Source organism: Ictidomys tridecemlineatus, chromosome 7, assembly GCF_052094955.1.
Source record: "Ictidomys tridecemlineatus isolate mIctTri1 chromosome 7, mIctTri1.hap1, whole genome shotgun sequence".
NCBI lineage: Eukaryota > Metazoa > Chordata > Mammalia > Rodentia > Sciuridae > Ictidomys > Ictidomys tridecemlineatus.
In genome coordinates this window covers 97,593,026-97,620,338 of record NC_135483.1, presented here as the reverse complement: position 1 = coordinate 97,620,338, position 27,313 = coordinate 97,593,026, and the positions used below count along the sequence as shown (strand labels likewise).

Below are 27,313 nucleotides of genomic sequence, written 5' to 3'. Positions count from 1 at the left end.
AACTTATTTTTATGCACCTGTATCAATTTTGTTGAAATATTTTCAGAATTGGAAGCTTGGGACTTAATGGGTTAGGATGAAAATAGTTTTTCAAATGGTTGTCTCTAACACTTTAGAAAAATGTGAGAGTCAGAATAATTTCCTGACTCTCACATGCTTTTGGATATTTTCCCCAGACTGTCACAATGAGTGTAGGTTCGTGGAACTGGAAATGGTTGTCACCAGGTGGTGTATTCTAGGTGTGGGCAGTAATCATGCGTTTATTTATTTAGCATTGATTATGATCTGTCCTCAGGTAGGGCTGGCTGCTAAGGTCACTGTGCAATAAAAAAATAATACATGTGTATAGTTCTCAGATTTAGTTCATATTTATTTTGGATCTGCTGGGTTACTTAAACACCTGCAAGTAATTGTTTTAAACTACCTAAAAAATGGTTGAGGTCAGAGACTTTAAAATGATTCATAAATTAATCATTGACAGAACATTTCTCAAAAGTTTTATTAAACTGATTCAACTGGATTTCCTAAAATAATGACACTTTGGTTTGTATGATACAAATTTGAAAAAGGCTAAGAAGTTTTAAAATGTTTATGTACTACTTATATGGTCCTAGTTATAAACGTATGCTTAGTTTCATATTTTAAAATTATGCTTTTTAAAATATTTAAAAGCTAATTCCTGGTACCTTTTTTCTTTTTATCATAATGACCAACTTTTGGTTTTTCATTGTTCTAATTTCCATTTTTAGAGGAAAAATTTGTTCTCCATTTAAAAGTTAAAAGAAAACTGTGCTTTTGAAATAAGGCAGAATAGATTTAAAATGAAATGAACATTTCCATTTTAGTCATAGTCTTAAATGTGAATTAATGATAATTGATCATTCTTTTGAACTTTAAACTGGAATTTTATATAAAGTTATTAATTTGCCAAGGTTAAGTTCTCTTTAAAAGGTGAACACTTATCACTCACCTACTAGCAGTATGCTGGATACCGAGTAGTTTTAGAAAGAGTAATAAAAAGAATGTAGGTTCTCCACTACCCTGGCTTTAACCTTTTTTTTTTTTTTCTTATAATGACATTTGAATGATATAATGATATAGAACTTAAGGATTATTTACTCCAAAATCATTAGGGTGTAATCCCAGAATCATTTGCATATTCAGTGATTCTCCTCTCAGTAGAATTCTACTCTTTCTGCCCTGCCCATTTTTTGAGACATAGTCTTACTATGTTGCCCAGCCTGGCCTTGAACTCCTGGGCTCAAGTGATCCTCATGCCTCAGCCTGTCAAGTTGCTGGGGCTCTAGCTGTGTGCCACCACACCTGTATTCTTTCTACTTTTATCCCTGCTGTTCTGTGATGGTTTATATACCTAATATGATAGAAGAAAATACTGTCTTCTTTTTATTGTTTTATTTATTTTAAAAGGAAGGTAATGCCTTTTTGACCTACAATGCTGGTTCCTAACATTAGAGTATATTTTTGTATGTGGTTAGAACCATACTTTTTTTTTTTTTTTAGATAGATAGATAGAGAGAGAGAGAGAGAGAGAGAGAGAGAGAGAGAGAGAGAGAATTTTAATATTTATTTTTTAGTTATCAGCGGACACAACATCTTTGTTTGTATGTGGTGCTGAGGATTGAACCCAGGCCACATGCATGCCAGGCAAGCGCGCTACTACTTGAGCCATATCCCCAGCCCAGAACCATACTTTTTTGAAAGTTGTTTTTTTCATATAGTTAAGACCAGATTTAAAGCAAACTTCATATGTGACAATTTTGATTTTACTGTACTTAAGGGAATAGATATAACTTTGTAAAATGTTTCAGTTTTTCAAGTAATTCTTTCCAGGAGTCTGTTAAAACCCTGCTTCTGTGGGATGAAGGAAGGTCAGCCAGGGTGCTTTCCCACCCAATTACTATGGAAGTCTTCTCCATTTAACTGGCTCAGTGCTTGAGTGCTTTTCCAATGCTCTGGTTTCTAATTGTTACCTCATTTTGGATTCCATTCTCAAGAGAAAAGTTAAGGGCATCCTTATTTCAAACACTGGGAGGCAGAGGTATTGTTATTTTGGAAAGATAGTCCTAATTGTTCGCAGATTCTGTGCTTGCAAATTCATGTATTCACTAAAGTTTACTCACAATCCAAACCCAAAGCAGTGCTCAAAGTGTTTTCTCAGTCATTCTTGGACATGTGCAGAGAAGTGAAGTTTGAGTCACCCAAAGCTCACATTTGATTGACTTGTCTAAGATCAATCAAAGCTGCCTTTGGCCTTCTTGTTCTAGCTTGTGTAGTATAAACAAGCATCCATTTTGTAGTCTGTGTGGTTCATTTCTTGTTTTTTATTGGTAATTTTGCTGTATATAATGCTCCTAGGTGTAGTGCTAAAGTGCTGTTGAATATTCTTACATGCAAGAAGGTTTCAGTATGCTGTAGGGAGGAAATACATGTGCTGGATAAGCTGTGAGTTACAGTGTTATTGGCTGTGAATTCAATATTAAATGAATCAACTATATAGATAGATAGTTAGACAGGTAGATAAATAGATCTACCTGTATATCATAACTAAAGTCCAAACAGAAACATGAGTGAAATGAGGTTATGTATTGATTGACTGTTGCGACCAGAATCTTCTAGGAACTTTACCCCATATTTCCCCTAGAAGCATTGATTGTTTCAGGATATGCTAATTCACTGTTCACTGTGATACAGTGAATGTAACTACTACAAATAACCAGGGTTGACTGTAGTTACATTTTGTTTTTTAAACTGATACAGATCAGTCCAGAGTCAGGAATCAAGTATTTGGGGAGCAGGCATGTTTTGTGTTTATTATATGCTGGGTTCAGAGGTTTTCTGTGCTGGGCTAGTTTTCCTCTCTCTGGTTTATGGCTTTTCAGTTGGGAATTCTACCACCCGGAGGGGATCCAGCTTGGGAAGGGCAGTAGTTGGGAAAGTTAGGGAGCCTGGTGTCAGCTTGCCCGGCTTTCTCTGGTTGCTGAGTTTCTACCACAGGCCCTGAGAACTGGAGGCTGAAAGCCCATCTCAGCTGTAGGGACCCAAAACATGTGTCCCAAGCCATGTGCCCCTCTTCACCATGCTGGAATTAAAAGCAGCTCTTAATTCCCAGGGAGGACTAGGAGGTGGGTCTCCAGGCTTCTTACTGGCTGGGGAACTGGAGCTCCATGGAGGGAGTTCCTACGTGGATTTTATTTGTTTTATTTATTTATTTGAAAGAGTTTTGTTTTGCTTTTAATATGGAGTTTTCTTCATTGTCTCAGACCCTGGGTAAAGTAGTTGCCAGAAGAGGTTTGTAGGCAGGGAGGTTTAAAGACCCTCCTTAGCTCCCATCCCATCCCTCTTACTTCTCAAAGCCCCACCCTGTGTCATATGAAATGCATTAAAACATTCCCATACCCACATTACATCGAACCTATGTTGTTGAAATGTTATGTTTTGTAGATATTCAATTAAATCATAATTTTGATTTTAAAAAACATTTTCATATTCTGAAGCAATAAAATTTTTTCTACAAGGTTCAGTCTTACTTGTTTTCTGTTTCTCACTCACTCTCTTTCTCTCTTTTGTTCCTGCCTGCCTTCCTCCCTCCATCCTTCCCTGGCCCCCTTCTTTTTCTCCTTCTTTCCCTCTCCCTGTTTCTTTCATGCTGGGGTGGAACACAGGGCCTCTTCACATGCTAGGCAAGCACTCCACCACCGAGCCACACCGCAGCTTTCGCATGTTTTCCTGTGTTCTGTGTCTTTAGGGCAGGATTGTGCATCAATGTGTCCTTCAGAAAAGAAAGAATTCAGATTTTCCTTAGCCCTTTGGTTGCTCTTCAGTTCTGCAAACATGGTGCCTGTAATGTACCCCATGCTACACAAGTTGCTGGGCACAGAAAAATAAACCATGCAGCATTCTTTTCTTCAAGGAGCCCATAGGCTGGACCCCTTAGATAAGTGACTTTGGTATGGTAGCAGACAGAGGGGCCTATAACTCAGCCTCGGTGGGGAGGAGCAGCTGACCTTGAAGGTGTCCTGCAGAAGATAGTCCTTGGGTCAAGATTTGAAGGATGCTTGTATTGGAAGGTAAGGTGGGTGAGGGTGGAAGGGGCTTGAGAGAAGCTAGGGTGGAAGGTGTGGCACAGGCTTGACAGCAGTGTGGTAGGTGTGGGGAGCTATGAGCCATCATTGCTGTCCTAGAAGCTGGAAGGATATGTGAATAGTAGATTGTGATGGTCGCAGATACCATCTGAGAGTCAGGGAGGGGCTGAGCGTGGAAAGCCTTTTGTGCCATCTTAGACAAGTTCCAACACCTTCTGGCCATGTGACCTGCTTCTCATGCCTCTGACTGATGAATGCTTTTTGGGTTTATTTGTTATTTCTCAATACATCAGGAGTATAACCGGGTGCTAGGAGCCACAGCAAAAGTATTATGATACATGGCACCTTTGGTTTAGGTGACTGCCAGCTAGCCATTGAGATGATATGATTATGTTAAAATTTACATTCATATGGAAATTGGACTCCTGCTGTTCACCTTGCTAGGGGACTCATGTTAGGGACTCCTGGAGAGTTCCCATTGGTTGGGGAAAGATAGTAGGAGGGAATTTCCGGGGGAGGTCCGGCCGGTTCCAGTAGACGACACACGTGTGTGGACCAGCTTGCTAGCAGGGCGCACACGGGGTACTGGCGGCCTTTTTAAAATAAAACTTTGTTTCTGCTTGAGCGGCTTGTGATTCTGTGCCCAGCCGGGTTGCGGCAACCGGGTGGTGCTGGGGATTGAACCTAGGGCCTCACACGTGCTAAGCAGGGGCTCCAACTCTGAGCTACACTTCTGCCTTCAAAAGTTGCCCCCGTCTTTCTCATCACCACACTGAGGACCAAGCTTCCAACACATGAACCCTTGGGACACATACTTAAGCCATAGCTAAACTGCAGTGCCTTTCACCCATTAATGTGCACAGGATATTTTATTTTAGGGAGTGACACATTCACTTAACTAGTTCTCCACTGATGGACATTTAGATGGATTCTAATTTTGTTAACTATTAGAAATATATTCAATGAAAGAAAATCTTCCTTGAATGTATATCTTTATGTATTTATCTTAAAATGTTTTTGTTGTGAAAAATTTCAAGCATATACAAAAATAGAATAGGATAATGAGATAATGAGGTTTTATATATACCCGACTCTTCAACAGTTAACGATGTTTTACTGTTGTTGTCTTCAGGGCTGGATATTGAATGTGTATGCTACACCAGCACACTGCCACTGAGCTACATGCCCAGTCCTGTCCTAGTTTTTAATTTATACTTCCATAATTGTCTTTCCTCTGCCAGAGTGTGTGAAAGCAAATACCAGTATCATATCATTTCACCTATATGTCCCTTAGTTTTTTAAGACATAATTTCACCTAAACAGAATTAACATATTTCTTAATATTATCTAATACAATGCAAATCAGGACCCAGACAAGGCCTAAATGATGCATTGCTTGAAACAGCTCCTCTAGTCTCTTCTAGTTTAAAACCTACCTCACTTTCTTCATTTCTTATGTCATCTATTTGTTGAAGAAGCTGAGTCATTTCTCTAGTAGGCTTTCTTACCAGTTGAACTTGGCTGGTGTCCTCTTTGTGGTGTCACTTAACCCGTCTTCCACAGCCCTCCCCACATAGCCTGGGAGATCTGGAGGCTCCTCCTTTCATTCATTAGGATTGGTTGGGAAGTTGAGGTGTTGTCAGCCCCTGCTGACTCCCTTCCAAAGTTCCCCATTAGGCTTCTACCTGACAGTTTTGGCATCCTGTCATTTGACGCGTTGCCTATATTTCTTATTTTGTTAGGGTTTTCAGAATGATACTTTTTAGAAACTTTTAATTGTGAGATAATTGTATTTTACTATGAAGTTCTAAGAAATAAGAGAGATCCCTACACCCTTTGCTCACTTTCCTCCCATTGTAATATCCTGCTTGAGTATATAGAAAGAGCCAGGGAATTGACACTAATGTGATCCATGGTGGCCATTGAGATTTCACTTTTACATATCCCTGTGTGTGTATATATGTGTGAGTGTGTATGTGTGTGTGTGTGTGTGTCCGTCCGTCCAAGCATGCTGGTGTGTGCAGATGTTCTATGCAATTTCATCACATGTATAGGCAAACAGGGATAACAACCACAGGCAAGGACCAAGATCTATCACGAGGATCCCTTAGGTTACCTTTTGGAGCCACAGCCATCTCCTTCCCTCCCTGTCCCTTACCCCAGGAAACACAAATCTGTTCTCCATTTCTATAATTTTGTTTTTACAAGAAAGGGAATTATACAGTATGCAACCTTTTAAGGTTGGCTTTTTTTCATTCAGCTTAATTTCCTTGAGATCCAGCCAGATGTCTGCATGTATCAATGGTTTATTTTGTTTTATTACTTAGCATTTCTAATCATTCAAATATTGAAGCAAATTTGGGTTGTTTTCAATGTTTTAGTGTTATATATCAATATGCTGCTAGCATTCATATACAGGTTGCCTCTTGAATAATGCCCAAGAATGGGGGTGAAGTGATGTAGGCCTGTTACCTCAGATACTAGAGGGCTGAGGCAGGAAGATCACAAGTTTGAGACCAGCCTGGGCAAACTAATGAGAGCCTGTCTCCAAATAAAAAGGGCTTGGATGTAGCTCAGTGGTAGAGTGACCCTGGGCTCAATCCCTAATACTACATACAACAACAACAACAACAACAAAACCCCCTACAATTGCTGGGTTATATAATAAGCATGCTTAGTTTTGTAAGAAACTGCCATATTCTTTTTCCAGAGTGGCTGAACCATTTCGTATTTCCACCAGTAGTGAATGAGACATCTAATTTCACCAGCGTTTGGGGTTATCACTGTATTTATTTTAGTCATTCTGATAGCTTTGTGAATGATGATTTTTAAATTGTTTCATTCTTTTACTACCTTTCAGTTGCAATTCTTCTATAAAGAACTCTTGTTCCTCAGTTATTTGGTGACTCTGAAATAGTCTGTAGAAGAAAGGAAGAATAACATGTTTTTTTTTTGTTGTTGTTGTTCTCTATTCCTCTCCCTTAAGCCAATTTTTAGAGAACACAGATCTGTGCCCTGCCAGCCTTCAGAGTGACTAATTAGCAATTTTTTTTAAGTATCATCATGAAATCATGGATTAAAAATATTTGATGTGGTTATCTTCTCAAGGTAAATTATTAGAAGAGAAGTCCTATGAAAGGGTAGACAAATTTAAAAATTTTATATAGATTACCCCTCTCACCTCCAGAAAGATCATACCATTTTGTGCTCTTACCATTATATAAAAATATTTATTTCTCTATATCCTTGCCAACACTGATTTGGCCTGTTTTTAATTTTTATTTTTTTAATTTTACCAATCTGATGATTAATTGATATTTTACTGTTTCTATTGCAGCGCTTAGTTAGAATTGATCTTTTCACATTATTGAATTTTTTAAAAAACTAGCCAGTTGTCTGTTAATTAACTTTACCTGTGTTTCTATTGGGATATTAGTCTTTTATTACATTTTTCTGTTGTTATGCCTATCAGTATTTTTCCTTGATGGTTTCTGCTTTCTATTTGCTTAGACTCTTTCCTACCTTAAGATTATAAAAATATGTACTTATTTTTTCTAGTACCTTTAAATATTTAAATATTATAGCTAAATTTAAATAGTGGCTCCATGGAGAGCTTATTTTTATGTAAGAAATAAGGTGCAGCATTACATTTTCCCAAATGTCTGATCAATATCCCCATGCCAAGGCTGGAGATGTGGCTCAAGTGGTAGGGCGCTCGCCTGGCATGCGTGCGGCCCAGGTTCGATCCTCAGCACCACATACAAAAAACAAAGATGTTGTGTCTGCCGAAAAATAAATACATAAAAATATTTTTAAAAATTCTAAAAAAAATGACTTAAAAAAATATCCCCATGCCAACGTATTAAATAAATTATCTTTACCCACTGACTTTGTTACCAAATCCAAGTTCATTTACTTGGGCCACCCAAAAAGAAGCCCAGTGTATCAGTAAGCCAGAGAAATCAAGAATATAGTGGGCCAGTGCCCTAAAAATCCATCTTAACTCAGTATAAATTTCAAGCTCCTCCTATCCTTAGGTTTAGTGGGGTAGGGTGGAAGGAAGGCTTGCATCAGGTAAGGATTGATGACTGGAGACCTAAGGTGCCACTCCTGTGTTAAGGAACAGGGTGTTGTGAGACCTGGTGGTTGGCAATCTGTCAATCATGATGCCTCTGAAAAATCTCAAAAATTTAGTTACTCTCATTTTGGCATCTTCAGCATTGAAGCAGGAAGAGAAAGATTAGGGAAGTTTTGAGTAAATCAGCCTTGTACTACCAATTCTAGACAAGATTCCTTAAATGACTACCATGCATCCATACAAAGCTGAGCAGAAGCAGTCTAACCCAAAGGTTAGCGAACAGCAGATCTGAAGGCAGAAGGGCCAGGCTTTCTTAGCCTGTTTCAGTCACCCCTTGGACACCTGTGCAGGCCCAAGTGAAGAGTCAATGCTTTCTACAAAGGCATTCTCCAAGTCCCTGATAAGTACCCTAGGCCACTGTGTCATCATAACCTACACTTCAGAAGTGTTATCTACAGCAAGGCTCCTGGGAAACTAATAATGCATTGCCCCATGGTGTAGCTTCCAACATTTGTGATTTTTAAAGTCAGCTGCAAGCAGGTGAAGCTGGAAGGTTTACTCTTGATTACAACTTGGAATGCCACTTTTATGCTTAGTTCTCTGTCATTTTGATTCTGAGTTTTGTATTGTGTTCCACTGATAGGTCTATGACTGGTCTCCTGTCACAATTTATATTACCACAGCTTGATTTTCCATTAACATTTTTGTTACTGGAATTTATGAAATTTTGAAAATTATATGAACTTATTCTTGTTGCTTTATAATGTTTAATTTTGTTGTTGTTTTTGTTTGGTTTTGCAGTGCTAGGGATCAAACCCAAGGCCCTGCAAGAACTAGACAAATGCTCCACCACTGAGCTACGTCCCTAGACACTGTGACATGTTCTAATATTTGATTGCTTGTCTATTTTCTTATTTTATGACTTTGCTGGCAGAGCCCACAGATTGATCCAAGTGGATTTGAAAATATTTGTAAAGTTCTCCAAATACCTTCTATATTTCATTTAAGGAGGACTGATTTTACAGTTTTAAACTCTCATGGTTAAGAATGTAGTCTTTCATTCATTTAAGTCATCTTTTGTGTCCTTGAGTATTTTTTATTACCTTATTTCTAAGTTTATTATTGTTAGTTTCTCTGTCCTTTTGTTTGAGGAATGCCTTTTAAACTTGATCAGATTCAATTTTTTTTTAATGAGGTCATACCTTCTGGGAAAAATGTCAGACTTTATTATCTATAATATTAGCTTTCTAAGCTGCTCCCTAAGCCGACAAGCTCTATTTCCCACTGTCCTTAAGGCAAATTCAGTCATAGTTTCCTTCTGATAGTCACTATTGTTTAGTTACTAAGTATAAATTACAACAAATTTCTGAGGAAGACATAATACATTGTTGATCAAAATTAAAGGCTAATTCAAATTTGGAATTTTAAATTGAAAACTTCAGTTATTTCTTTACATCATTCAGGCAACTTTTTATCAAGTGACAAGATGAACCTACAATTATAAAAGATTTTCATAAGGCATGTGTCTTCTAGCCTGCCAGTTTTCTTGGTTGGACTATTTATAGGATCTATTTTATTGTACCTGGGAATTGTTATCTTTTTCTGCTGCTTGTATGAGCTGTCTTAATGCTCAAACCTGTTTTATCCAAAGTACAGTAGTAAAGGTAAAAGCAGCTACTACTTACTGAGATTGTCCTATGTGCTAGGCTCTCCATCTTACATATTTAATATATGTTAATTTCTTTAATTCACTGAACAGCTTTCTAAGGATTTCTTATGTTGCAGATAGGAGGTGAATTGATAGTGAAGTTAAATCTTCGAGGCTTCAACTCATCGAGGTCTCAGATTACATTACAGACTCCTGCCATTGTGAGTGTGTGCAGATGTACATATGCGCCTGCATTTTGGAGGACTTTTGTTGTTTGGAGGGGTGAGCAGAGAGAGAAGTGGTTATAGTTTCAGCAAACTTGAAGGCACTGCTTCTAAAACACAGAAGACTTTAATAATACACCATCTCATTCTCAAGAACTATTCTTCATTAAGTATTATGTTCTGCAAGTACTAGACAAATGCTCTACCTCATTATGTTTTAAACTATTTTGTAGATGTTTACTGAACTGCTATTATTTGGTAGATTCTAGGATCAGTTTTCTGGGGAGTATTATAAACTAGGATTAATAAGAATAATATAAATATTGGAATTATCAAAAGATTTGTTAAGGTTATTAACGACAAGACAAGATTATAAGGTGAGTCATTATTTTAGGGGGAAGTCTATTTTCATATCCTTTAAAACTACTCAATTATAAATAATATGCTAATTATAATTACAGAGTTTTAAAATTCATTCAAACAGCAGAACCCTTTGCTTTTCTCTCTCTCTCTCACACACACACACACACACACACACACACACACACACACACACACACACACACACACATATATTCTCTCTTACTTAGAAAAGTAGCATTCTGTGATTCAGAGAAACTTTCCAGGCAAATCAATTGGCTTGTTTGTGTATGTTATAAAATATGTGAGAAACACTGAAAGGCATAAAGATAATATCTTATCCTTATATCTAACATATTATTGAAGGCATAGAATTTTACCAGTATAACTGAAGTCCCTCTGTACTGCTCTTCAAGTGCCTGATTCTTCTTCTGCCTCTATTTTAAAACATAATAACCATTTTTGGACCTTGTAAATGATAGTATAAGCTAATTGTTCTGCAGTTTGCTTTTTTTCATTCAATATGATATTTTTGAGATCCACCCATGTTGACATGTGTAGTTCTAGTCTGTTCATTTTACTGCTGGTAATATTATGATCTATAAGCATGTCATCATTTACTTATACATTCTTCTCCTGATGGACAGGTAGTTGTTTCCAGTTTTTGCACTTAATAAAACATGCTGTTGTCAATGCTGTCTTACAGGTCTCCCTGTGCTTATATGTGAGAGATTCCCTACAGTACTTTTCTATGAATGAAATTGCTGAATTAAAAGGTATGTGTATTTCCACGTTTGCTAAACATTGTCAGGTTGTCACCAAGGGTAGTACCCATTAAGATCTCCACCTTTGCCAATTAGGTCTCTCATTGTTCTATACCCTTACCAACACTAGGTATTGTTGAAGATTAATGTGCCATTGAGTGATATCTTATTGTTTTGAATCTTCTTGATTATTGTTGAGGTTGACCTTTTCTTCTTGTGTTTATTAATAATATAGATATTTCATCGTATTATGTTTTTCCTCCATATCTGTGGGTCTACATCCGTGGCTTTAATCAACCCCAGATAGAAAACATTTGGGAAAAAAATGCATCTGTACTGAATATGCAGACTTTTTTTTTTTCCCCCCAGAACTGGGGATAGAACCCAGGGCCTTCCATATGCTAGGTAAATTCTCTATCACTGAGCTCCATCCCCACTCCTTTTTATTTTTTTATTTTCTGTTTTTATTTTTTGTCTCACTAAGTTGTTAAGGCTGTCCCCAAACTTGAAATCCTCCTGCCTCAGCCTCCCAAATAGCTGGGATTATGGGCAATCCCCTCTGTGCCCAACTATGTAGACTTTATTTTCAGTGTCATTATTCCCCAAACAATACAACACAACAACTGTTTACATAGCATTTATGTTGTATTAGACACTATAAATAATTTAGAGATGACTTAAAGTATACAGTATAATATGCAAATAATATGTCATTTTATATAAGGGACTTCAGTATCTTGACATTTTGGGATCCATGGGGGGCAAAGAGTCTTGGAATCAGTCCCCTGAGGACACCAAGGGATGACTGGACTTATTGTATATAATGGTTGAAAGTGATGTGCAAATTTGAAAGTAGCATAGATAGATAGAACTATACCATATTATCCTTGAAATATTGGCAGTTTTGCACATTTTTTTGGAAGACATAATTTGGGGTGGTTTCTTGATTGTATATTTTTAAAAAGCATGTACTTTGGATTGATGCTTGAATCACACACAGCTCTATTATTTATCACTATATGACCTTCAACTATTTATGTAATCTGAGTATCTGCCTCTTCATCTTTTAAATGGGTATATCTTATGATTTGATGACAAAATTAGATGTCATTAACACCTAGCACATAGGATTAGTATATAGTTTTAGGATGAAATATACATACTCAGTTTCAATATTATGAAAGATGGGTGATACCATGGTATAAATGTGGATCAGTCCTGATATTTGGAAGCATGTGTTGATAGTTGACTCTAATAAAATGTACTTTAATCTCAATCAAGGAGACCATTGGCACAAAAAATCTAGAACTATCAAGTGTCTGCATAGGACTGTCTTGGTTCTCCCTGTATACCATGCTCATCTTCTGTGTCCTGTCAGAAGGCAGTGATAGAGCTGTATGGGACCACCCATAGTGGTGGGTGGGCACAACCTCAGGCCCCTTCTGTGTGCCCCGCAATCTGGCTCTATTTGGGAACCCAGTCAATAACCATACAGCATGGGATAGGTGGGCCGTGTGCCAGAGAGCTGATGACGGCAATGTGGACTGGTCAGTCATAGATACTGTGAGTTGATTTCATTTGGATTGTTCTGTTGCCTCTTGCCACAGGAATTTCTTCACATGGCTGCTGAGGAAGTGACCATTACAGTGCGCCTCATTCGTTCATTTGAGCACCGAAATTTCAAGTCCGTAGTGTATCATGGAGTTAATTTGGATCAAACCGTAAGGGACTTTATAGTATTTCTAAAGCAAGGTATGAGACAGTAAAGTCATTTTGTTTTACTGGTGGTTTGAAAATATAGCTGGCTGTGATGTTAATGGTAATCTTTTTAAAACACAGAGGTAATTGGAAGATATTAATCTAGGTTCTGAGCCAGGTGCTAGGCTGGCTCCTGTTCTGAGCCTTGGCATCAGCCTGCCCCAAGATTTCTTAATAAGCTACGTGTGTGTCCTCACCACAGATTGTTGCTTGACTTAAAAAAAAAAAATAAGATCTGTGTTTTCTTTTCTTTCTTTCTTTCTTCTTTTTTTTTTTCACCTGCAACACCAACTTTATTTTTAAATCTGAAAGTGTCTTGGGAGAGTTTTACAAAAAAATCAACAGAAACGAGTTATGAAAATATTTGACCAACTTTATTCTTTAATTATTTCTTATTGTGGCTCTGTAAGGACAGACTGTTCCTGAAGCTCCAGCTAAAGCAGGAAGGGAAAAAAAAAATCAGTCCAAGTATAAACCATTTAACCAATTGGGTGTTTATCACCTGTTGCTGACATAGAGCAGGCCCTAGGGCCTACAAAACCAGCCCCACTCCCAACCACAAGGTTGAAAGTCTTAATGAGGCAGAACATTAAGACTCCTTTATAAATATGAAAATAGATTAATCAACTGGAAAAGTTCTTTTAATGGATTAGCTAAGAGCCATGACCACCACGCTGCCTTGCCCTCCCCTTGCATAGAAACGTAGTGATGTGGTCTGACCATGCAGTAAGTACAAACAGCAATTATTCAAGTGCAAGAAGCACCCCAGTCTTCAGCCCTTTATCACTTCCTGGTCAGCTCCAAGTTCCATCCAGTAGCTTATATGCCCCCCAAAAAGGCAACATAGATTTGGGATGGTAGAAGAACCAGGGTAATACCGCCTGCCAGCTCAACCTAGAACTAAGAGTTCTCTGGTCCTGTCTGGGGAAGTGTACTTGGATCAGGTAGGAACTAGAGCTCCTTGCTTAACATCACCAGTTAGCCCTAACTAGGAAGGCCTCTCACTGAGGCCTTCCCTTTCATGCAGCCATTGGGTAAATAGGAACCCAAAAGTTTAGCCTGGCTTGATCTGCTCTCCAGGCCCCAGAGAAGAGTGGAGGATGTGCACCAAGGGGTCCCTATGGTTTCAGGTGGAGGTCCATCCCCAAGGTAAGACAGGGACTAAACCTCCTTACCCATCCTATTCTCCCTGGACTTGCAGTCCTATGCCTGAGATAGATTAGGGGACTGCAGCCAAGTTTCTTGGCTTGCCTTCTTCTATCTCCATTTCCTTGGAGACACTTCTGCAACATGGGCTTATCTCCTGGGGCTTGGGCCCCACACCTTTTTTTTCCTGGAGAGTATAGCAGTCCATGGCCTCATGGACTGCAGCAGCTGGCCCCGAATAGTGGGATCTCTATTACCCTGTACTTGAGACTACTGAGTCGTGGCGGGGGCCCATCAGATAGTGATTCTTCATGGCACAAAAATGGACAGGCCTCCTGATGTAAGAACTCTGGTGAACCGGGCAAAGAACACCATCGGCAAGCAGGTGGGGCCAAGGGCTCCTGCCAGTCAGCTAGGGGTGTAGTTCTAGACCCTGGTGTGCCGCAGTCTGGCTGGGCACAAAATCACGAGCTACTCACAGCCTTGTAGATTCAAACAGCAATTCTTTATTCCCGAACTCTCACCGGCACTCTACACGCATGTTCTGGGGAAAATCCACACTCTCCACAGGGCTCTGAATCCCAAAATACTCTCAGAATGCTGGGAGAACTCCATGGGAACTCAAGGCTCCTGAGGCAGCAGGATACGCCCTATTCCCAGCAGGAATCACCTTAAACCTGGAACCGCCCTAAACCCCATCTGCCCTAAACCCTGATCCACCCTAAACCCGAATCCGCCCTTGTTCTTGAGCAAGGTCACCTTTCATGCAAAGTCACTGCCCTCTAAGCAACATGGGGTAGGCTGACAAAGAAATTGCCATGTGTTATTCCTACTTGGCAATGGCTCTCAGCACTGGTGCATCCAGGTCAAATACCAGGGAGATCACAGATTTGCTGGGTAGGTCAAAGAGCTTGAACTTGCAGCCCTTGAGGTCCTGACGAGCACTGAAAGGGTTGACTTTGAGGGTACAGGTAGCATCATCTCTTGGTGGCTGGTAGAGGGGTCCAAGACACTCACTGTACCTGGGGGTTTACGAGAAAAGATGTCTGACTGGCTTCGAGACAGCCAAATAGTACGTCTTAGATGTGGTGACTTGTGGGGGATCTTGTCGTCCAGTGAGTTCAGCCTCTTTCCTGAAGGCACTTTCTCTAAGGGTCCCTTTGCTGTGGGTTGCAGCTTCTTGTCCCTCTCCAGCTCTTCTTCCTGTAGGCGCTTCATAATTTCCTCCAGGGTCTTCTCAATCTCATAAAAGATGGATGCAGTTTGGGGTCCATCTCTGTGCGGGGAAGATAGTCTGGATCAGCCTGGATGCTGGCGATGATTTCGCAGAGGATGATACCATAAGAGAACACGTCTGCCTTCTCATTATAGGGCTCATCTCAGAGAACCTCAGGTGCCATCCAGAAGGGTGAGCCCACCATAGTCAGCTTCTCATTTCCCATGCTGGCATCAGGAATCTTCTCAGATAGGCCAAAGTCAGCCACTACTACAGAATAACCATTCTCATCTCTCTTTATCAGGGAGTTATTTGATGTGAGGTCCCGATGGAAAATGCCTTTGAAGTGAAGGTAGCTGAGGCCCACTGCTATGTCATAGGCCAGTTTCATCCTCACAGTCCAGGGCAAATGCAAGTTACTATCTAGCAACTGTTTCAGGTTCCCAGAATTGATATACTTTGTAAGTGCATGCAACTTTCCTTCATGTACACATATATCCAAATACCTAAGAATGTTGGGGTGGGAAAGTCTATTCATGAGTTGTACTTCTTTCAGCATATTTGCCCGGTTACTGCTTAATGTGTTCATCTTGAGAGCCATCACCTGACCAGAAGAAGCTTGGTGGCGCACCTTGAACACTTCAGAAAAGAAACCAGCCCCTATTTTGTTACAGGTGAAGTCATCCAAACGAGTCAGTCTGGAAATGGCACTTATAAGAGCTCTGTATGAGGATGGCCAAACTCTTCCCACCTGAGTCATGTTTCCATCCCCTCCACCACCACCTTCAAACTCTTCAAGACGTTTCTCCACAACGTTGGGGAAATCCTGCAATTGAATTCCATTTGCTCCGATCCATAGTCTCAATAATCACTTTCTTTTATTAAGAAAGAACTCCATACATAGTATTTATTGAATTTTACTTCTCTTCCACTGAGGCAGACTGAGCATCCGAAGGGTACCTGCAAGGGCAGGAGGGGGAGGCAGCGTCTAAGACTGAGCATAGTAGTCCTCAAAACTCTGTTTTGGCAGCGGCTAAGCCCACAGAGGCAGTGGGGGTCCTTTGCGCAGTTGCGGGCGATTCAGCTAAACTAGTAGCAGAGGACAAGAAGGCTACAGCCATGGCCCCGCAGTCAGGGCATCTACCTGCACCTATTTGGTGTGACCAGGATGACCCAAAAAGCGAGACTCATAGGGCAGCTGGAAGCTCCACTGAGCTCTCCCAAGATCTGTTTTCTTACAATGGACTTATGAGTCTGGAGGTTGATTAACAAGGAAGGGCAGTGTGGGTAATTGTTACCCAGCTGAGCACACAGGGCCAAGTTGGGGAGGGTGGCAGGAAGGTAGCAGAGGCCTGTACAGCCAGATCATGCCGCTGTCAGTCATTTAAGTCACAGAAATGGTGATCATTCTGATGGTAGTGGTTTATCATTTTGAACTTCAAATTGGCATAAAATTAGTTTTCATTTTGATAGGTCTTTGATGGGTTTCTCACCTCTGATTTTCACTATTGAATCATCAACATTTGATAAAACAGCTAGCATAAGCTTTTATTATTTTAACTGAAACATCATTAATATATAGTGCAATGGATACACCTCACTGTATGGTTCCTAGGGTTGACAAAGTATCACTTTATATGCACCTTAGTTTCTTTAATTTGATATGATTTCAGATTCACAAAAAAATTGCAAGAACAGGGCAGAGCAGCCCTGGCTGCTCTTGATGCAGAATACAATACTGTTAATATAGGTTATATACAACAGGGTTACAGTGTTTTTTTAACTCTACTTCTTTTTCCTTTTCTCCTTATTCTCTCACCCTCCTTACCAATCCGATTCCTTTTTTTTTTTTTCTTAATCATTGTATTAGTTAGATTTTCCTGACATGAACAACTTAGAAAAGGAAAACTTTATTTTGGCTCACGGTTTCAGAGTTTTTAGTTCATGGACAACTAAATGGAGGCAGGACATCATGGTGGAAGAGGATCGTGGAGGAAGGCTGCTCAGCTTCTGGCAGCTATAAAACAGACAGTGAGAAAGAGGGAGGAAGGGGCCAGACAATAAGTTACCGTCTTTGGGGATATGCCCACAGTGACCCACCTTCTCTAGCCACAACCCACCTGCCCACAGTTACCATCCATCAAAGTAGTTCTTTCAAATTATTAATCTACCAAGTGGATTAATTATTAATCCACCAAGTGGATTAATCCACTCTATAGGTGACAAATCTCATAATCTAATCATTTGACGTCTGAACATTTCTGTAATAGCACAAGAGCTGCTAAGATACCTCATGTCCAAACCATGACAACCATGTAGAAGTACACTGCTGACATAATTCCCCCTTACCCCTCAATATTTCACTATGTATTTCCTAAACAAGGAATTCCCTTTCTCTTATGTTACCACAGTACAGTGATCAAACTGAGGAACTTGATATTGAGCCGGTACTCTTTGATCTCCAGGCCTTGTTGAGATTTCATTTGTCTCAATAGGGTCTTGTGTGACAAAGGTCATACATTGCATTCAGTTCCTTTGATTCAGAATACTTCTGGAGTCTTCCTTGTGTTTCATCACTTGGACAGTTTTGTACAGCACAGGCTATTCTTCAGTGCTAAGAGCCATAGCCAGTAGGAATGACGCATGGCATTTTTGGTTGAAAGGTGAAGCCAGCAAGCCATTGAGATGATAATGATTATGTTAAGATGTGCATTCAATTGGATATTAGACCCCTGCTCTCCGCCTAAGTCTGCTACTTTGGAGCTCTCAAAGGACTCCCCGAGAGTTCCCATTGGTTGGGGAAGTGTGGTAGGAGGGATTTCTGGAGGAGGGGTTTCCGGTTGGTGTGGTGTGGCCCGGGAGAAGGCTGGGTGCACAGCGTTCGAGGAAGTTTTGGAAATAAAGTTTGTTCCTGCTTGAGTGGCTCATGATTTTGTGCCCAACCAGACTGTGGCACTTCAGCACACTCTGCAGTTGGGTATCTAATCTTTTCCATAGTTTATAAAACCTTTCAGCAGGAAGAGCAGAGAAGTCTTCTCGGGGTGTCACACCAGGATGAGTACCACTGATCAGGCAGTGGTCACCAACGAGTTGGTTAAGTTGGTGTCTGCCAGGTTTTTTCACTGTAATTGTCATTGAAAAGTAACTTGTAGGGAAGTAGCCTGAGACCAGATGAATATCCTATTACTTCTCAAACTTTCATCTGCCATGTTGGCTTTCTTTGATGATTCTTGCATGACTTAATCATCATGATGGTAATTGACAGCTGGTGAGTTTTTCAATTTCAACCTTCCTTTTACATATACTAATTGGCTATCTACAGCAAGGAAGAGCTTTGTATGTCCCCTACCTCTTTTATTTAATCATAAATAAAAGAAAGAAGATTAGATTGATCTGTAACAGAAAGAAAACCTAAATAAGCCCCCCTGGTTTCACTTGGTTTTATTTGACTTTAAAACTCAAATAAGTTTAAATGGAGTTCATGCACCTGAGCAATATATTAGTAGACCCCACTAGTAGTAGATGTGGATGACACCTCTGGATGTGTGGATTATGAGATATGGTTGTCTACATCACTTTCAGGGACTTGAAGGTTGCTTTTTTTTTGTACCAGGGATTATACCCAGGGGTGCTTAACCACTGAATCACATCCTAAGCCTTTTTTATTTTTTTTTTACTTAGAGACAGGGTCTCATTGAGTTGCTTAGTGCCTCACTTTTGCTGAGGCTGGCTTTGAACTTGCGATCCTCCTGCCTTAGCCTCCCGAGCTGCTAGGATGCAGGCGTGTGCCAACACACCCTGAAAAGGCGGCTTTTTTTGCTGAAAGCAGTGACTCTTCCCTTGGGCTTGAGCGGGCGTCCAGTGGGGAACAAAAACAGAATGAAAAGCTTGGAATCTCTGCTTCATGTTGTCTTTGTCCTCTTTGCTGCCTTAACCCAGATTTCTGTTCAACCCTGCCTGCAGACAGGTTAGTCATTTAGGGAACATTTGTATGGAACTGGTAGTACAAGATTGATTTTTACCCTAAATTTACCTAATCTTTTTCCTCCCACTTCAAGCTGAAGATACCGAGATAAAAGCAAAATGTTTTAAGATTTGCAGGGCATCATGACCCTGTGGTTAGGTATGTTCCAACTGCCAGGTGTTACAGTGTCCAGTTCCATCCATCCATGGCAATGGTACCTTGAAGTCTTCAGTCATCAGCCCTTCCCTGACCTGAGCCCCCTTCTTTCCTCCAGGCCCAAGGATGGAAGGAGCTTGAAACTTAGGCTAAGATGGGTCTTTCCCTAGGGTGCTGCCTGTTTTGCTGGCATTCTGCATACATCTTTCTTCTTGCCCTTCAGAAGCCTGTCCATGATTTGTTGAGTCCTTTTATAATGGTGAGTAAACAGACCTGGGTTGCAGAACAGGTCTACTTTGTAGTGATTTTTAAAGGATTTTATAGAAAGGACATAATTACTTATAAGACAACTTTACTGACTTACATAGAGAATGTAAATGTTTTTGCCGTGTTCTTAGGAGAGAATCAACAGTTGTTACTAAGAGGTAATGTTGTAGGGGAGAAAAAATAATTTTTTCTCAACCCTCGTAAATTCTTAGATGGAAAGGATACTTTTAACAAAATACAGATTAATAAGCAAAAGTTTATTAAAAAGTAGATTTCATACATGCACTGCAGATGCCCAAGGAGTGAGTCATTCTGAAAGAGAAGGCTTTGAATTCTAGCTCATATAGCATCTTCATCAAAGAAGAGTTAAGTTTTTAAAGAAGTGACACAAATAAAAAGGACTTTGAATCCTTGGGGGTGGCAGCTTTGGGGAGGGAGCAGGTTAAAGCTAGTTTTCTAATGTGGATCCCGTCTAGTGCCATCTGCAGACTAGTAAGGGTTAAAGTTGTCTTCAGTAGCTGCCCTTTGTTCTCCCTAGTAGAGAGGGAAAGAGGGATATCCTTCGCCTTTGTAAATCTGTAAATCCTACTTTTAGATAAATTGAGGAAAAGCAGAGAGCATTTTTGCATCTGCTTCTTAATTGAGCCTATAGCTCAAAACGATCCTTATGCCAGAGAGGCACATTTTGAGGTGGCATGTTCTGGTCCCCCACAAGTCGATTACAAAGCGTGCTGCTTTTGAGAGTTCTTCACCCAACATGTTCAGGTTTTGAACTAAAAACAAGTCCTTACCTTTTTGTTTCATAATCTTTCCAAGTACTGAGAGTTACGATGTTTCTAGATATTGATACAGCAAGTGCTGTGATGTTCTTGGTACAGGCAGAATAGGTTCCTCTTGAAATCCTTGAGAAGAAAATGTAATTTCCAAGCTGCTGCAAGGTTTTGGGGGAAGTTGTGGAGCCCCCACCTGCTGGGAGGGGCCACAGAACGCCTCCCCAGCAGAGCCGTGGTACCCAGCCCACTGGATGCTCAGGCCTGCCGCTTAGGTCTTTCACCTGAGTGAGCAGGAGTGTAACCACTGCTTTTTCCGTTGTGCACCTGAGGAAGTGTATTCCACTGACTGTCAAAGGCCAACTTTTGGGGTACAGATTCTTAAGCTGTAAGGTCTGTGCCCAAGCTTATTTCTGTCATCTGATTTGAGGTCCTGTGGAATTCAGAAAAGTTGGCAGGCCACATATTTGCATTTGATGAATTGTGCACATAACTAGAAACAAATGGATTGACAGTGAGACATTTTGGAAACTGTAAAATGATAGCTAACACTGCTGGGTCAGGTACTGGGCCAAGAATTTTACCAGGGTTTTCTCATTCATCCTCACAGTGTCCCTTTAGAGTAAGAATTGTCATTATCCCTATTTTATCTATGAAGAAACTGAGGAACAGAAAGACCAAGAAACTGGCCTGAGATTATGTGGCTAGTGAAAGGCAAAGCTGCAAATCAGCCCAGGCAGTTTAATTATGAAATATGTGCTCTTAAGCACTATCCCAAATTGCCTCTGTATTCTCTTGTGTGTCACTTGCTTAAGTAGGATCTTTGAAATAAGTAGATTTACTTGGTGTCAAAAGTGTCTTTGAATTTTGTTAATCTTGATCCAGGATTTTGAATACTGAAAGATGGAAGGTTGGTTTGACACTGTGGCATAGTGAATTTTGCCCACAGACAGAAATGGTCACTATGATGAGTGATCTTTTGGGGTTATTTAGGAAGCCTCACTCATTTTTCTCCCTGTTCTTTGCTTACCCTAGTCCCTTCTGTCATCTGTGGCTTAACCTAGTTAACTGCCACAGTCTGTCTGTATTTGCCCTGCAGCCAAGGAGTGCTGGTTAAATTTGATTGACTCTCTATTGAGAACCACTGGACTTAAAAGCATCAGGCCATTAAACATGGAGTTGTATAAATACAATAAGTGTGTGTATTTATAAGTAAATATAAACATATAGGCTGTATTTAGATAAGTATAATAAGTAAATTAATAAACCTATTGTTGACAAAGAAGGAATAGATGAATCAGATATTTTGATTACAGAGGTACCATAATATATTACCTTGAAAAGATGACTAATTTTCTAGATTCAGAATAGTATACAAAACATTTATCTAGCTAGAAGACGTTTTCATTGTTCTTTGATTTGGAAGTATTTCAGTGCTTTGTCACGCTTCAGGTCTTACTTCTGAATGTCAAGTCATCTCACCCATGAAAAAAGAAGAGTGCCCCGAGGAGCTGTCCAGCCCTCTGGCTTCCATTGCTCTCTGTCATCCTCTCCCTCCTGTGGCTTGTTGCTTTGTAAAGCTGTCTGTTCTACTGGGGAAGTGCTAAATGGTTTGATTTTCTTTTTACTTTTTTACCTTTCATATTTCTTCCTGTCTTATGCCTCCCAGTTTCCTCTATTATTAACAGTTATGTTAGTATGCTGTTTGCTCCAGTTAATGAACCAATATTGACATATTATCATTAGCTAAAGTCCATAGTTTATTTGGATTTCTTTAGTTTTTACCTAACGTTCTTTTTTCCGTTGCAGAATCGCATATTCCATTTGATTTTCATGACTCCTTAGGTTCTTCTTGGCTGTGACATTTACTCAGACTTCCCTTGTTTTTGATGATTTTTTGACAATTTTGAGGAGTACTGGTCAGGTATGTTGTAGGATGCTCCTTCAGTTGGAATATTTTTTTATGTTTGTCTCCTGATTATGATGGAGTTGTCTGTTTTTAAGAGTAAGATAAGAAAGATAAGTGTGGCTTTAGACTTATCAGAGCACATACATTTCATTTAAATTGCTCTTGAGCCTAGGAACAAGGGTGTGTACTTCCACATGACTTGTGGTTGGCGATGTTGCCCTTGATCTCCTGGCTGAAGGAGTGCTAGATTTTGCCACAGTAGTTCCCCCCACCCCTCCTACTTTATACCATGCTCTTCAGAAGCAAAGCAAATCATGTGCATAGTCCACAGTTAAAGAGTGAAAGGTTTTGCTTCCTTCCTTTAGGGTGGGACATCTACATAATTCTTCTGCATGGAGGATTTTATTTGCTGTTCATTTTTTAATATGCTTGGCTTGCTCTAGTTTTGGCCATTGGGAGTTCTTTCAGTTGGCTCCTGTGCTGTTCTGACATATACCACCCATTTGACATATGCTGTGTGTGTGCATGTGTGCACCATATCCTTCCTTTCTGGTAGGACACGATACTCCAGGTTTATCTGGGGTTTTTCACCATTTTTTACTGGTGCATTACAGTTGTGCTTAATGGTGGGATTGGTTGTTACATATCCATACATGCACAAAATGTGACAGTATAATTTGGCCAATGTCACTCCCCTTCCTACCAAACCCCTTTCTTCTATTCTAATAAGCTCCTTTGATTTTCATGAGATTCCCGCCCCCCTCACCTTTCTTTTTCCTCACTAACTTCCACATTTGAGAGAAAACATACAATCCATGATCTTTTTTGGCTTATTTCACTTAACATAATAGTCTCAAGTTCCATTCATTTTCCTGCAAAAGACATAATTTTATTTTCTTTATGGCTGGGAAGAATGCTGTTGTATATATATACCGTTTCCATTGATGGACATGTAGGCCGGTTCCACAAGTTTGGCTATAGTGAATTGTGCTGCTATAACCATAGGTGTACATGAATCACTATAGCCTTGCTGACTTTAATTCTTTACGATAAACACCTAGAAGTAGTGTAGCTGGCTCATGTGGTGGTTCCATGCCTAGTCTTTTGAGGAACCTCCATACTGCTTTCCATAGTGGTTATACTAATTATACCACCAACAGTGTAAAAGCGTTCTTTTTTCTCCACATCCTCTCCAGCATTTATTATTGTTTGTATTCCTCCTGATAACTGTCCGAGCTTATTTGCTTTTTCTCCCTGTCCTAGACAGTGTGGCTGACCACTTACCTTCTTGGGACCTTGTGCTCTCAATTTTCAGTTGAAGTGATTAAATTATATTAATTTGTTCATGAGTATTTCTGATTGCATGTGATGTGCCGGGCAATATTTGAGGTCATGACAGCATGATGAAGAGAAAAAACTGTAGTCCTTGCCTTCACGGGATCAGTATTTGTTAATCTGTTCTGTGTTGGACACTGTTCTAGGTTTTGAGAATTTAGAATTAGTAGAGAATAGAGACAACGATAGGTAAGTAGACAAAATTACAACTGTAGGGCTGGGGATGTGGCTCAAGCGGTAGCGCGCTCGCCCGGCATGCGTGCGGCCCAGGTTCGATCCTCAGCACCACATACCAACAAAGATGTTGTGTCCGCCGAGAACTAAAAAATAAATATTAAAAAAAAAAATTCTAAAAAAAAAAAAAACAAAACAAAAAAAACAAAAAAACAAAATTACAACTGTAAAAAAAAGTCACAAAGGCAACAACATGGGAGGATACCGCTCCTCTAGGCAGTGTTATTGGGAGAAGCCTCTCTCTGGAGGCGACACTGAAGCTGAGGTCTAAGGGAAGAAAGAGAAAAGGAGCTCTTGTGTGTCCCGGCATTGCCTCTCTCAAGTTCTGATGATAGTAGTTTCATGCAGCCATTTGCTCTTCACCTCTCCCCCTTCTTCAGGGCTTTTCATGATCAAATCTAGGGACTCTGAATGGTAGAACATAAATAGATTTACTGTTCCTTTCTGATGTTTAATGAATACTTCTTTTCTGTGGCCCATGATTCTTAAGCGAGTAGGAACAAGAGGGATTAAATGAAGTATTTATGCACTCTGACAAGTCTAAACCAGAGGTTTCCCCTCGTAGGTGTCTGCCAGGCAAATGCTGTCTTCAGAGCAGTTTCCTTTGGATACTGGGGAATGAACCCAATGTAAGCCAGGCAAACACTCTACCACTGAGCTACATCTCCAGCCCTGGCCTGTTGTGTTTTAAATATTGGGAAATTTCACCTACCCCCCTCCCCCAGACTTTTAGAGTTTCCATTGATACAGATAGGGTCCTGTGGCTGTAGCACTGTGATCAGTCAGAACTGGAAGACGGCGCCCCTTTCTGCTGGGATTCGCGACTCAGATCTCGCAGCTCCCTCTTGCTGACCTGCTTTCCTCACTTTGTCCTAGCAGCATTGCCTCCATATTGGAATGTTGTGTTAGCCTTTGAAGATAGAGGCTTGCTAAAACTTAATGGCTCACCACTAACGTCACAGAACACAGAGCCAATATAAACACTGCCTTCAAGCGGTCTACGTTCTTACGTATAGGTGGCAGGAAGCAGATGGTCTATTAATGTGTAACTCACAATGGCCATCTGTACTAACAAGAAACAGCTACAGAAACCTCGGGAAGTCTGGTCTCAACCAGAGAGGCATGTGACCTGCAAATTTTAAAATAATTTTTTTTTAGAATAAAGTCTCCTCCTTTCTCAATACCATATCTCTAGACTGGTTTGGCCTGTATGAGGCAAGCAGACTAATTTGGGTCCAGTGATATGGTTACCTATCTGGTCCTGTGAATATATTCAACTAAAAGATGTTTCAGAAGGATTTTGTTTTGTGTTTAAACATCTTCTGCATATGGATAGCCAGTTTTCCCAGCACCAATTATGAGGGACTATCCTTTTCCCAATGTGTATTCTTGGCACCTTTCTCAAAAATCAGTTGGTTGTAAGTGCCTGGATTTATTTCTAGGCTATTTTGTTCCATTGGTCTATGTGTCTGTTTTTGTGCTAGTGCCATGCTCTTTGGATTACCATAGCTTTGTGGTATATTTAAAAATCAGGGAATGTGATGTCTCCAGTTTTGTTCTTTTTGCTCAAGATTACTTTCTTTATTTGGGGGCTTTTGTGATTCCAAGTGAATTTTAGTATTGGTTTTTGTGTTTCTATGAAGGACATCTTTGGTGTTTCCATAGGGATTGTATCATCTGTGCCCAGGGCCAGGCTGCTACGAGGACTTTCATGACTGGGAACTTCTCTTGGTAACTGCTTATTTATCCTGTACCTGGACTGCCTAGTGGTAGGCACTTGAAATGCTTATAGCATAAATAACTAAAGTATATTTTAATTTGAGTATATATTTCATCTCTAAGAGGTACGGGTACTTAAAAAACACAAATTCCTTGTTGGTTTTGTTTGCTCTGGGGCCTGGGCCCATCATGGGACTAATTTTAAAATACTTATGGAATAAAAGAATGAGTTACATCTTGAAAATAAAACAATACATTTCCGAATTCAGATAGGTGGGTTTTGTTGTTTTATTTTCTTCAGTAAGTAACCGTTTATGTGGTTTTAAGATCAAAATGTAGAAAGAACTATGATGGAAATTTTGCCTCCTCCTTCTGTTCCTCTCTGACCAGTGCAGGGGCCTCCCACCCCTCAGGCACATACAAGCAAACACCAACAACTATTCTTATTTTACCTTCTTACTGCTTACTAAACGTGGCTTACTAAAAATAACGTTCTCCTTGCAACTCTTTACCCTTGACATATTTTGAGGATCTTATATTAATAGAGAGCTTCCTTCCTTTTTTTCCCCCACAGTTGAAAAAATATATTTTATTGTTTGTGCATATTATAATTTATTTAAAGAGTATCTCATTGAAGGGCATTTGGAATTTTCTAAACATTTGCTACTGAGAATAATGCTGCAGTTGGATCTCTTGCATATATGTCATTATCTCTATGATCAATTCCTAAAAAAGTGAAATGGGCTAGAGTAAGGAGTATACACATATGTAATTTTGATATGTGTTACAAATTGCCTTCTGTAAGGATTGTGTCATTAGTAACATATGTGATATTTGAGATGTTTTTAAAATAATATTTATTCTGTTTTGTTTAGTTTTCTTTGATGAGTTAGAGAATTCATGTTGTAGGCTGCCTGAATTTTGATAAGAGTATGAAGATTATTCTAGATCATTGGTTCCCAGTAATGGCCGAAGATCTTCAAGGGGTTTTTGGATTCACATGTTAAACAAACATCAACTTTGTCTCATAGATTCATTTTACAGGTTTCAAGGGCATATCGAGACTGTTGCGTTGGCTAGAGTACTGATTCTTCTAATACTGTGTGCCTGTGTTTTGTTAGGAACTGCTCAGCAGCTTTTGATGGTGCCATTGTCTTCCTTGGTCCATGGATGTTTTGCTGCCATTTTTGTCTCTGTCAGTTGTTTCAAAGTAACCTAGTCTATGGATGTAGGCAAAAAGAACCAAAAGACTATGTGTGCTGTTTGAATATTTTATAATAAAAACATTTTTTCTCTTGTAGATGTCTCTTTGAGGACCAGCCTTCCACCACCATTCAGAAATTATAAATATGGTAACTGATTTTTCTTTTTCTTTAAATATGTATATTCATATAATTTGGCATTAGTTTTTTGTTGACACAATTCATATTTGGTTTTCAAAAATGAATTTACTATCTGCAAATAAAAACCATTTTGGAAGTTTATTTAGGAATATAAGAATTCTAGAATGTTGTTAAGGTCTATTGTAATTATATAGGGAAGTGCTATATAGGTGAAGAATAGCAAGTTTGGCAAAACTATATCTAAGATGGGTTTGTTTGCAGGGAATCAGAAGGAAAAATGAGGACTAAGAATTTAATATTTAAATATGATGTAGTAGTT

The 27,313-nt window shown here is 39.6% G+C and overlaps 1 protein-coding gene and 1 pseudogene across 8 annotated transcripts in view; one reads left to right on the top strand and one right to left on the bottom strand.

The window, feature by feature from the left end:
- Positions 1-27,313, top strand: part of C7H2orf76 (chromosome 7 C2orf76 homolog) — a 60,876-nt gene that overhangs the window by 16,167 nt on the left and 17,396 nt on the right. For 5 of the 8 annotated variants that reach the window (XM_078017244.1, XM_078017247.1, XM_078017243.1 and 2 more), the window contains exons 3-4: positions 11,120-11,189; positions 26,953-27,003. In XM_078017244.1, coding sequence (XP_077873370.1) covers positions 11,120-11,189; positions 26,953-27,003 — 121 coding nt within the window. Of the gene's footprint in view, positions 1-11,119; positions 11,190-12,784; positions 12,930-26,952; positions 27,004-27,313 lie in introns of all 8 variants that reach the window. The other 3 variants (XM_005315919.5, XM_013357252.4, XM_078017248.1) reach the window with 1 other exon arrangement.
- On the bottom strand, positions 14,107-19,986 carry LOC110597528 (dual specificity testis-specific protein kinase 2-like; annotated as a pseudogene).